Source organism: Sitodiplosis mosellana, unplaced genomic scaffold (genome assembly GCF_009176505.1).
Source record: "Sitodiplosis mosellana isolate CC-2019 unplaced genomic scaffold, AAFC_SMos_1.0 Smas_scaffold_3, whole genome shotgun sequence".
Taxonomy (NCBI): Eukaryota; Metazoa; Arthropoda; class Insecta; order Diptera; family Cecidomyiidae; genus Sitodiplosis; species Sitodiplosis mosellana.
In genome coordinates this window covers 3,814,303-3,826,673 of record NW_022595246.1, presented here as the reverse complement: position 1 = coordinate 3,826,673, position 12,371 = coordinate 3,814,303, and the positions used below count along the sequence as shown (strand labels likewise).

General features: G+C 36.0%; 1 protein-coding gene and 1 long non-coding RNA gene across 2 annotated transcripts; one reads left to right on the top strand and one right to left on the bottom strand.

The window, feature by feature from the left end:
* Window positions 1-700: 700 nt before the first annotated feature.
* On the bottom strand, window positions 701-9,579 carry LOC129566184 (mitogen-activated protein kinase kinase kinase 7). The gene is made up of 10 exons (XM_055441893.1): window positions 9,119-9,579; window positions 8,854-9,027; window positions 8,608-8,718; window positions 8,163-8,529; window positions 7,681-7,818; window positions 7,440-7,618; window positions 6,977-7,376; window positions 1,592-1,932; window positions 1,340-1,450; window positions 701-1,278 (listed from the first exon to the last, which is right to left on the bottom strand). Exons 2-10 carry the CDS (start codon window positions 8,941-8,943, stop codon window positions 1,069-1,071), a joined length of 1,947 nt encoding a protein of 648 aa, XP_055297868.1. The 5' UTR covers window positions 8,944-9,027; window positions 9,119-9,579; the 3' UTR covers window positions 701-1,068.
* Window positions 9,580-9,843: 264 nt separating this feature from the next.
* On the top strand, window positions 9,844-11,826 carry LOC129566185 (uncharacterized). The gene is made up of 4 exons (XR_008687709.1): window positions 9,844-10,572; window positions 10,647-10,758; window positions 10,933-11,400; window positions 11,511-11,826. It is a non-coding gene; the product is annotated as an uncharacterized LOC129566185 (long non-coding RNA).
* Window positions 11,827-12,371: the final 545 nt, after the last annotated feature.

Genomic DNA, 12,371 nt, shown 5'->3' with positions numbered 1-12,371 from the left:
TGGCATGAAAACATCAAAAGTTTTGTAGGGCAGAGTTAACGTATGTAATATTTATGTAGTAGTCCATCCACATCGAAAACAGGGAAGAACGTATATAAAACACGAAAAGCGTACCATCAACTCAGCAGGGTGAGTACGAGCTTTATTCAAGCTTTGAAAGATGCTCCACTGATGAAGTTTGTACTAAAAATTTCATTTGCAATATTGTTGTTATGAGCAAGGAGGACTCTTGGAGGTATCGCACACATACACAAATTTCCAAGTGGAGCAGACAATTTTCCAAAGTATATGAAAGTACGATGCATGGTGCGTATGTATTGAAAATGATCAGCTGATAATATGACTCATTACAAAAATTCATACAGTAAATTCTTGAACGTACACTCAACTCAATCAAAACAAGATTTATAAGGGAAATGACGCTCTTCTTTGCGTTCAAGAAACAATTCGACCCCTTCAATTGCATATGAATACTCCATAGAGTATCCACACTCTTGATTACTGAGTAAAATGTTGATAGTATTTCTAAAGAAGAATATGATTTACCTTCTGACTAGCGTTCTGAATGAACTTTAACGCTGTCCTGAATAAGATTTAAGTGGAGCGTCGAATCGAAGAAAAAAATGTTTCAACTTACTAGTATCCACATCTTACAGTAATATCGTTAATTGCTAACTAATCAAAGAGCAAAAACGGAAAATTTTTATTATTTGGATTTTATTTAATCTTTTCGATTATTTTTCCATTGGATTTTAATATAATTTATATAATTAATGGCATAAAAATTCGTTGACATTAGAATAAAAGATTCATACGATATTTAATAACTTATAAAATACAGAGATAAATTACAGTCAACAACAAAGTTATTGAAACCACAAATGGTTTTTGTCATAGAAGTTTTATCACACATATCGACCATTTTGTTCGCCGACCTTCGAACTTGGAAGCAACGAGCACTCAATACGAGCACAATGACACTCCCACGATAGGGTGTCGAATGTCCATTTCATTCATACGATTATTGTTACAGATGAGATAAGTCTCTAGTCTCTAGCAGTCCATGCTTCATGCATCAGATTCGTTATGCGATGGAACTAAAACCCATCCATCTTCGTTGGCCACATTGGTGCTTGTATTACTGTTCTGCCTATTGAATGATGCCTGAGATGAGTTTGACGCTGGCGGAGCGGGAACATTGACCGGTGGAGGTCTCGAATTCATTCTGATCAGTTCAAGTTGTCGTTTGAGATTTGCTTGGAATTTCAAGAGTTCCTCCTGCAAGTAAATATTCGCTTGAATAAAACAAAAACACGAAGAAATTCTTTGATTAACTCACCTTTTCCATTAGTTTATTGCAAATATCCAGTCGTTCTTGCCGTTCCTTGGGTTCCATCCGCGAGAGTATCTCATCTCGATGTTTGGTAACATAGGCTATTTCAGTGTGAATCTGAATAAGAAATTTTTTTTAAAAAAATTTAAAAGTGATTGAAAAGGTGATAAATTAGATTTTAAATAAGATGGCTCGTCACACCAACCCACTATGAGGAAAAATCTTCATAATTTAAAAAAAAATAGGTTCATTTGGTACCTTCAAATATTCCTTGGCAAGTTGTTTATGCTCTTCAAATATTTGCTTAGACAGTTCACTATTTGGGTCGGGCGGTGCAGGTCTTAAATGTGGCTCGAGCATCAGATGAACATGAGCATCTAAGTCATCCTCATCGACTGTGGCATTCGCTCCCATTTTCTTCTGTTCGCCACTACCATTGAAGTTCTCTCTTGGTGGGGGCTTTTTTGAGTTTCTAAATGTCGTTGGATTTGCTGTATTGATTACATTACCGATGAGAGTACGCGTGTTGCTTGAAGACGATGCAATTGCACTCGATCTGGTATCAGTAGCTGTCAATCTCTCATTGGTTTGGCTATTGGCTGCAATTCGATAGGAAAAATATACAATTTTAATTCCAATGCATCAATTCGACTTGAAATCAATTAACGTGAAAAAAAATCGTACAATAAACAATCCAACAGTATCTCATTCGGCTTTGATTTGAAACCATTGTAGTAATCGACCCGTCACACATATTATTTTTTTTCCTTTCCCATTCGCTGAACTAGATTTTCATATGAAATAGTATTAATCTCGTTGATTATTCATAACAGTCACAATTTCTCTCAAATGCTCTCCCAATTCGAGCGATTATTGCAAAAATTATTGCAGCACAATGTAAATTTTAATAACAAAACCGAGTGATGGGGGGAAAAAAGAGTACGATAGCTAAGTGGCACTTAGTTGAGAAGAGAGAGCGCAACAAATCTTTCAAAGCGTGTTGATCTATATATTTTCTCTTTCGCCACCGATCAAATACATCAATCTGAGCGATGATTTGGCAACATGTGTAACAATCTGATTTAGACGACTAAAACATTGGCAGACAACGGCAGAGCAGCAGCAACAGTGGCAGGAGTAACGGTTGCGCGAAACGATACATTTTCACATCGTGAACAAAACGGAATTAACTGTAATTGCTCGCGCACCAATTATAATAGTTCTATTTGCTTTTAAATGTGTATAACGCCAATGGATGAGTCATTCCAATCCGTTCAGTAGAGAAATAGCAAACGTTACGAATCGCTTTTCTATTTACAATTTATATTTTTCATCATCAATTAGCATTTTACTTGAACAGATTTTCGTTCCTTTCGCTCGCTCCCTCTCTCTCTCTCTCTCTTTCTTTTTGCGTATGTGTGTATACGAAAGTCACATTCACTGTCATTAACACGAATAACATGCGAAAAAACTGGTGGTTTTCTTGAAATATACCAGACCCCTTTTAACCCAAACAAATCGGTCGAGTGTTAAGTAATAAAGAATCACTTGCGTAAACCGTGGAACACAAACTATATTCGCGTTCAACAGTTTGGTGCTGAATTGTCGTGACTTTTTCAAGGTATTTTTCGATTAATTTTTCGTTTTCTTTGGGAGATTTTTACAGTTTTTCTTTATTTTCGAATGTGTTTCACAAGAAATATTAAATGAAATTCTAATATTTCTGAAGTTTATAAATATTTCAATCACATCTCAATATTTGCTCAGTCAACACATCACAAATCGCGTTTATTTGAATATTAAGGATTTTTTTTTCACGGCCAAAATGTGTAATTTATGATTTCACTTGAATTATTAAAGCATACTTCATCAACCACTTTCAATGGCACAAATATTTAATATTCAACGTATTACAAATCACTGAGGGCACAGTATTTGAAATCAAAATATTTTTCAAAGGAAAACATGAGGAAAATTCATGAAAAAAACTGTCACTGTTTTATCGCTAGTTTACGATTAAAATCAATTCGACGTTCTGAACGCTATGCGAACGAAAAAAAAAGTCTACACCAACGATGCACTGAATCATCACTGATTGCGAGATCGTATTCGTTCATACAAAGTTCACAAAATCTGTTCACGTTGTTGCGACAGAGCACGCTGCACACTCACTGAAATGCGATTCGACTTTGAAAACGATCGACGTCTATCGCGAGAAGCAGAGTTTGAAATTTGTGAGCGAAGGCGATGAGTCACTCGCGGTCGCTCACACATATGTTTATTTTTCTTCTTTCTTTCGTAAGAAAAAAGAAGAAAAACACTGACGATTCTCCGCAGGAAAAGCCTCTCGTTACTCGTGTATTTATTTGTTCAAGTCTCGGATGAGAGAAGGAAAAGAAAGAAAACGAAATCCGAATGCGGTGCGCGATGCAAATGTAAATAAACAAAATAGAAAAACTCAACGACGCAATAGAAATATAATTTAAATCCACTTGCGAATGGAAATTTTTCCACCAAACACCATACGAAACGAAATGGATGGCTATGTTTATACGGTGTTGTCTCTTTTTAATATCATGTGTACGAAACATTGACTAATTATCATGATGAAAATATTATGCAGTGCCTGGCGTACAGCGAATGTATCTGGTGTGCGACAAACACAAAACGAACTAAAACGAAAATAACAACAACGTTAATGTCGAGGCAAACGCTTATGCGAATTAAATTATTGTTACGTGTCTACGAATACTCTCGCTGTCGCTGTCTCTCTCTCTCTCTATCTTTCCTTTGCACTCGCATTCGATGCGTAAATTCGTGCCCAACACACAAATCGAATCGACTGTGGCCGAAAAGGAAATTCGAATATGCGTATAAATTTAGTAAGCGGTGGCTATTTTCATCGTAATTTGATGTTTATTTTAGGTTCACATCATTAAAAACACATTGAATCGCTGAATATTTTCTTTTACAAGAACCGTTTTTTTTCTACTTCTTCTTCTCACACATTTTTTTCCCTTCGCGGCGGCCGCTGAATCATACACAGCACGAGATGCTGCTGTTTATTGGACGAGAGAATACGATACTCGCATATTTTCATGTGCAGTGTGGCGAAACGTAATCACTTGCGCAGAAAGGAGCAGAGCGAGAGAGAGAGAGCGAAAGTGAAAACAATGATCGCCTCACCAACAATTGCATTATCTCGTCAGTTGCAACGCCTAAATGCAGAGCTCTCGATCTTTTGGTTGCAATGCATTTGAACGCATTTTATTTGAGTTGTGACGCGTCGACTAATTTGCCAAATGGCACACCAAAAAAAAAAACGTCGATTTCGAATACATTTCGAGAGAATAGAGAAACATTGGTCGTACATAGTTGTTTTTGTTGTTGTTCAGTTTGTTCGGTACTAAAATAACAGTAGCACACATCTGAGAAATGTATGCGTTATTTTTGAACGGATGAATCATCCGAAAATAACAACAACATCTGTATATAACCACACACTAGCCGGCTTCAGTCAGAAATTTACGAGCTCCACTTTTTCTTTCGCTCCGTCTCTCGATAGCAATGGCAGCGGAAATTTTTTTTTCATCACCTCAAAATACTGAAATGGGTAAAATGAGTCGACTCCCAATCTCTTTCGCTTGCTGATTAAACACAGACACCGCATACTTTTTTCCGACGAATTCTATCGCCTACTTTTGCGCCACAATATTTTTTATTTATGTACCACCCAGAATAAACACGATTTCCAGGAAGTGAACGCTTGACGGGAATACACATTTGGTGTAGTTCACATGTTTTTCAATGAAGACGCCAGATACATCATTTCAACTCTCTCACCAGTCTTCAGTGATAACAATGAAATGGCTGATAACATATCAAAACTAAACACTCACTTTGATTCAATGTGAAAACATGGCAAAACATGATTGCATCTCTGTCTCAGCTGATTTTTTTTTGCGGTCAATGATGATGATGTACGGAAATTTAGCTGCTTCTTTTTTGCCTTTTGATCAGTTTTTTATTTTGGATGATTTATACTTCTTTTGAATGACCTCTGATTGTGATTATAGTGTTTGAAAATTGAGCAACAAATAAGCCAACAGTTTCTAGGTTTTGGCACACACTTCACGAAGAATTACACATAATCACGAATTATATGGGAAAAACTGTATCGATAAAGCAACAGTTGCAATAATTCCACTCAGTGGAATCCACTGAAGTCCTCGTAATACACTGACTAGTTTATCGATTCTACAAGATTTCTTTTGAAATACAAATAAATCTATTTGAATCCGGTCATAAGTCGAAACAATATAATTCAATAAAATAACAGCCAAGTGAAAAACTTGATCCGAAATGAAGGCTGAAATTGAATCCTTCTTGAGAAATAGATCGATCGTGACTAAATGAAGAAAGTGTAATAAATCCGTGCCTTGGTTTTAAATATGATTCCTCTTGAAAAATCACGAATGATCTCTGTCTGTTTACTCGAGAGAAAAAAAAAACATTCTGTTTTAGAGAACATGTGCTAATTATGGATCAAAAACCATAGAATTTTACAAAAACTACACGTAAAACATCGATTAGGTGGCGAATAAATACGCAGATGTAATTAGCATTTCGATAATTCGGGATCGTGTCTGTTGTTGCTCGGCATTCTCAGAATTCGTTGCGTTCAGTGTATTCAAGTCATTTGCGTATTGATCGAGAAAAAAAAACGAATCGAATAGTTTTGTCTCATTTCGTGTTTTAAAATTCAATTGAATGTCGCAAAAATGTGTGTTTGAACCACGGCTGTCAGACAATTAAGGAAGCAACGGTGAGAAAACCCACGAAATAGTTACAGATGTTCAAAACAGCTGTGCGATTGATGATAAATTTGTGTATTTACGTTCGATTTAATTTTATTGTGTATAGCAAACGGTTTGTTGACGAAGCGGCGAATGCAATGATTTACTTTTGTTTCATCAACATCATTTTATTTGAGTAAATCGCAATCTATTTCATACGTTCACGATTTGTCACATCGCCGTTTATTTGAATGGCGAAAGAGAAAACAAGTGGATAAATCAAGTGAAAAATGCTCAATTCAATCTCGGCCACATGAAAACTTTACTCAGATTTTCTTCTTCTTCTTTGATTTGCTATGCACATCGATCCAAAAAAGAAACAAGTGTTACAAAATTAGACCGAGAGAAGTCGAACGAATCGATGTGAGTCATCGAAAAATAGCTGCGGGAATGAAATGAAATGTGGCTTTCCGCTGTGGTTGTTGTTATTTTGAATGCATATCTTTTCTCGAACGATAATTTAAAATACCGACCAAAAAAACGAAACGGCGCTTTATTTTCGTTCGGTTTCAGCTGTATTTTTTTTTTGCTTCCTCTGTGTGATGAGCCTCATGGCTTTGGTTTGATTGAAAGCATGTGTGACGTTTACGATTAATTTCGACAAGAAAATTAATACATTGAATGCAAAAAATGTATCACACGATGAACCGTTGATGATTGTCTTGAGGTCTGCCGGCCTATTTGTGCCGGTGTGCTATCAAAAGTGAAAAACCTGTTGACGCAATCAATCGAACGTTCACCTTTTGCCAACCGAAACTCACAACACTCAACATGTGAATAAACTTACGATGTTGATTTTCAGCCGCTGATGATGGCAAATCCCATGCATTCCGTTCAGTTTCCAATGTTAATGGAGCCAATGGAATGCCGCCCGAAACCAGTGCACCGTTCAAATAGTTATCATTTTTGATATCACCCGATGCAATGGTACAATTTCGTGAATCGTTGAATCCAATCGATGTATGCGGATGCACAGTTTGCGTTTGTGAAGGCCATAACCTTGAAAATTCTTTGATTGACGATTCAATTTCATCGCGCGATTGAAACGGTTGTACCGGCAAACTGGTCGTTGTCATTACTAAACTGCTTCGATTGGATTGTGTCTGTGATGGTAGCTCATCGGTGTACATCCATGCATTGCTTTGGTTTGTGTCCAAGATATGCTGCTGACTGACCGTGTCATAATTCTAAAAATGGACAATCCAATTAAGACTTGCAACGGAATTTAATCACTTTAACAGCCCACTTACATCTTCTATTTTGCTATAATCTAATGGTTCGTCGGCACCCGGAAAATATTCGCATAAAATGCGCATTATTTCCACTACGTATTCCATCGAAGGTCGTTTTTCGGGCGATGGGTCCCAACAGCTTGTCATCAACTCTTCAATTGGCTTCGGGCATCCCTCTATTAACGGCGGCCGATCACCTTCGAGAGAAATGGAAGAGATAATTAGTTGATGAAATTTTGAAACTAAGTTTGTTCCATACCTTTATGCACACTCCACATTATGCCGAACGCTAATTCGATATTCTTAAACGGTTGCTCACGAGATATCACCTGCCATAAAATTATCCCCCAACTGAATACATCACATTTTTCCGTATATGTTGATCCTTCGAACACCTCTGCAATGCAAAAAGGAATATTTGTTTCAATACGTTCATGTTTTTTTTTTGCTTTCAAAATAATTTTTGTATGAACCGGCCGATTGAATCGGAGCTGATTTTTATTACTCTGTTATAAAAAAAAACAATTTTTATATCAGGATATGAGTGTAATGAAATTCAATTCCCATTTAATTTTATCATTTTGCTTGTCGATGAATGGATTCGAAATTGAATGGATAAATCTATGGAAAGTGAATGCTTTTGCTTCAAAGCAATTCTTTTCGTTAAAACGTTTCAATCAACTTGATTCGACGAGAAAAACAATTCTTTTCCGGAGAAAACGTTTCACATGAAAATCTCACCTGGTGCCATCCAAGCCGCACTGCCCATGTTATTTGTCATTAAAGTTGCTTTATCGGTAACTGTTCCAAAGTCACAAATTTTCAGCACTCTCCCTTGATCGATGAGTAATAGATTTGGTGGTTTTAAGTCTCTATGGATCAGCGGCTTCGGTCGCATCGCGTGTAAATATGAAACACCTTCGGCACATTGTCTGGCCCAACTCATGGCATGTGCTGCTGTGTATGGTATTCGAGGATTGCCGTGCAGTACATTGTACAGTGAACCGCCTTCTGCGTATTCCATCACCAAGCAAACGTGAGGTTTTTTGGTGCAAGCACCGTAAAGAGCCACAATATTTATATGTGATACACGAGATAATTGTCGTAACTGAAAATAGACAAAAAGATATGTTTCTTATTATGTTCCGTTAAGAATTTGAATTTAAGAACGGAAAAGGATTTTTACCTCGATTCTAAACGCATTTCGTTCTGTTTCTGGTTCAATGTACTTAACGGCAACGAAATTGTCTCGCCATTTCGCCTTGTATACTGTTCCGAAGGCTCCCTTTCCAACTACCTGTATTGATTTAAAAAAAAAACAAAGAAGATTTAGATTTTTGGCGAAGGAATTTTACTCAAAATCAAAGATTTACTCGTTTAAGAGGGTCATTAAGGTAATTCGCTCCAAAAAGTGATTAAATCCAAAACTTACCTCAATATGTTTGATTTCCTCATGGTCGATTTCGCCAACAAAAAAGCTACCCGTTGGCTGAATATCACGTCTGTCAGCAGCCATTCGCATTCAATGCAACCAATGTTGCTTCTGAATTTTCTATTTGTTCTCAGCACCAAACGTAACGATTTTCAATTACGTTTTTGTTCTTAGCTAATAAATTAATCGTAGGTTTTTTCGCAAAATTTGCATTTTCAGAAAGTTCAATAAAAAAAAATATAGACAAATGTAATCAGGTATTTACATCTAATGTTGTTGCTACTAACAAAAACCGATTAAAATGCAAATGTAAACACGAAGACAGTAAACGGCACGCATGCACTTAATTGTACGGCAGATTATTCCTTTTTCAATTACATTCAATGATAGCATCGGTTAATTCTCTCCCTTTTTTCGCTATTCCGTTCATAAACAAATTATGTTCACGAGATAATACATTTGCATATGAAAAACCACAACAATTTTTTTTTGCGTAGATGGAAATTCTTTCACAACTAATTGACAACTAGCTGCATTGTATGGTGTGATTCAATGATATTTTCTAGAAAAATTTGGCGCATTGACAGTTGCACGAAACACATAAAAAGAAACAATAAATAAAAAGCAAAAAATTATAACACAAATAAATAAATAATTAAATTTGTTCTTCTTCACTTCAAGCTAATATCATGTTCTCCGTCTGTCACTGAAACTGATGTTTCTCGGCGATTGCTTCGCTTTTGACATATGAACAAAATTTAGCTATTCTACGGTGCTGACATCTAGCAGTCAACTTGGACTTGACTCAATTTGAAATGCTAGAACTTTTTGCGAAAAAAGCATCTACATATTGAGATCGTTAAATGACTAGATTTTATCTTAGTGAGACTTAAGTTGAAATACTACAAAAACAAGGCTGATTTCAAAGCGACAATCTGACTAACCATGGCAAATGATGTCGTAAATTCACTCACAGATAAGATGAAAATTATTTTCACGTTTGATTAAATCAGTTTCGGTACTATCAACAAAAAGATATATGTCCATTGCTCATATATCTGGGCGAAAATAAGTTATTTGTTATTGGTACAATATAAGAATGAGTGACAAAACCATTTCGATCCATCTTACAGGTCGGAATAAAAATTAATTTGTAGTTCATCAAATTATTTTTGTGTTCAATCAAGCTCGCAAGCTCAGCATGTCTCTACGCATGTATAAATGCGTGCTTAAATTACTAAAGATTCTTAGTGGTCTACCATACATAATCACAAATAAAAACATTGTTATAAAATTCATTGTCAGGTGTCTATTTCAACGGCAACTTAAACTCTCTCTTTGACTGCGATTCATCATTTTTTATTTTTTATTTATTTCGGCAAATGTATAAATTATATAGAAAATATCGATACCGACTCTGGTGAGACAGAACACTCTCCCATTTTCAGATATTTGAACTTGACTATCATCAAATCAAATAACTGTGCTATCATCACAAAACAGCATGTCCAAATTCCAGTTTCGAACCAATTTTTAATCTCTTAAGCTGAACAAAACCAGGAAAAACGTCCAATAGAAATGTTCACAATTCTTGGACACGATTTTTTACTAAATACGGTCGTCAGGTCAGTTTTGTTTTAGATATGGTTCGAGTAACTTTCGAGATGAAGATGAATTTATGTTAGAGTGTTCTGTGCATTTTTGTTTTAATTTCTTCGGGTATTGTAGCAAAACATTTTCAAAACCATTTTTTTCGTTGCAAGTTCATTGAAATTATAATTTCCCAAATGTAGATCGCATTAATGGATATCCATTGGAAGTTGACGTGAATCAGCAAAAAATCGATCAGTTTTCCTTTTACTCGGAGACCGAATCATTGAGCTCTGAGTTGGGATGCTATGACATGTAAGTTATCGTGTAATTTAGTTGATCATAACTGAAAAAATAGGAACCAAAGTCGATTGTGGTTTGGTGTTTTCACATGAAATAGTGAAACATAATTCACCTTCCGCACGAAAATATTGTTTGTGGTAAAAATGCATGGTTAAAATTTGAATGTCAATTTTCGAACTTTCACAGATTACACAATGAAATAGAGCAATTAAATGCGTATTTAAGGCCAACAGTCACAGAGAATCGATTGCGAGACAGCGTTTTGACGGGTATCAAGTCAGTGATGTTAGATATTTGGCCCAGTGCACGTTTCGAATTATTTGGCAGCTATGGTACTAGACTTTATTTACCAAAAAGTCGTTGTGCTGGAGGTTTCCGATCCCACGCCACGTCATACATTGAAGAAAACTTTCCTGGCCAGAAATATTGCCGAACCGAATACAATTTCATTTGTCGATAAAACGGCATGGCCAATCTTCAAGTTTACCGAACGTGAATGTAAAATAAAATTCGATGTTACATTTAATGAAGATGATGGGCGGAAGAAATGGAATTCAATTCATGAATATTTACAGAAATATCCAATTTTACGGACACTAATTAGGACGTTGAAAGTATTTTTAGGTCAATAAAAGCTGAACAACACATTTAAAGGTATACCAACCAATAAATTTCTATTGTGTACGAATCCCGATATTTGTTTTTAAATGTTGTTTTGTTGTTGGTTTATGATATATCATAATATATGTTTTTTTTATTCATAGATGGTGTTTCATCGTACGTCATAAGTTTAATATGTATCAGCTTCGTTCAATTGCATCTCCATCACCGCAAAGTCAACGAAAACGCAAACCTAGGCGTACTACTTGAAGATTTTTTAGATTTTTATGGCCGGAAATTTAATTACAATGATACGTGCATCAGCAATTTGAACAATGGCCAATATTTTCCAAAGACAAAACGGCAAAATTTCACATTTGAAAAAAAACCGTTGGATTTGTTATGCATTGAAGATCCAACAACACCTGGTAACAATGCATATTTATCACCACACGGCATATCGAAAGTGAAACAAACATTCAAACTCAATGATACGAAACTTTCTTAGTTCTTAAAACATACCAAAGAGGGCGCCAACAGCTGTACATAGAAAGTTCCATAAGAAAGCGCCCTCTTTGTCAAATATCTTGTTGTTGGTCAAGAAAAAGTATGTATAGTTTCCTGTTGTTGTTCAAACTTGCATACAATAAACTTAGGACGGTTACACCATCCGTTAACAAAAATGGAAGTGGCAAAAATGGAAGTGCAGTCAATAGCATATACTTAGATCAGTCGTTCACATTACTGACGACATCGTAAAATTCCGAAATCTGATCGAGGATAAATTCAGTACTACCATACACTCAAAGTCAACTAACGATCCACTAATGCCATTTCATGAATTGCGAGGAACCAATATGAACATCGGAGCCCAGCGCTCCTGATCAAAGAACATTTAAACTGAGTTTACTGCGAACAACATCTCTTTTACGCTATCAGCAATTCGTACACGAACGAGCCAGTGTGACAGTTGGTGTAAGAGAGACAAAGCAAACAATTTGGCTACGTCAGTTTAAATGTTCTTT

What these genes read in the sequence shown, in the direction of transcription:
- LOC129566184 (XM_055441893.1), bottom strand. Translation starts at nt 8,943, where the DNA reads ATGCGAATGGCTGCTGACAGACGTGATATTCAGCCAACGGGTAGCTTT. An exon ending in AGGAAATCAAACATATTGAG is followed by an intron (nt 8,719 to 8,853) that starts GTAAGTTTTGGA and finishes AAATCAATACAG; the next exon opens with GTAGTTGGAAAGGGAGCCTT. An exon ending in TTGCCAAGGAATATTTGAAG is followed by an intron (nt 1,451 to 1,591) that starts GTACCAAATGAA and finishes TTTCTTATTCAG; the next exon opens with ATTCACACTGAAATAGCCTA.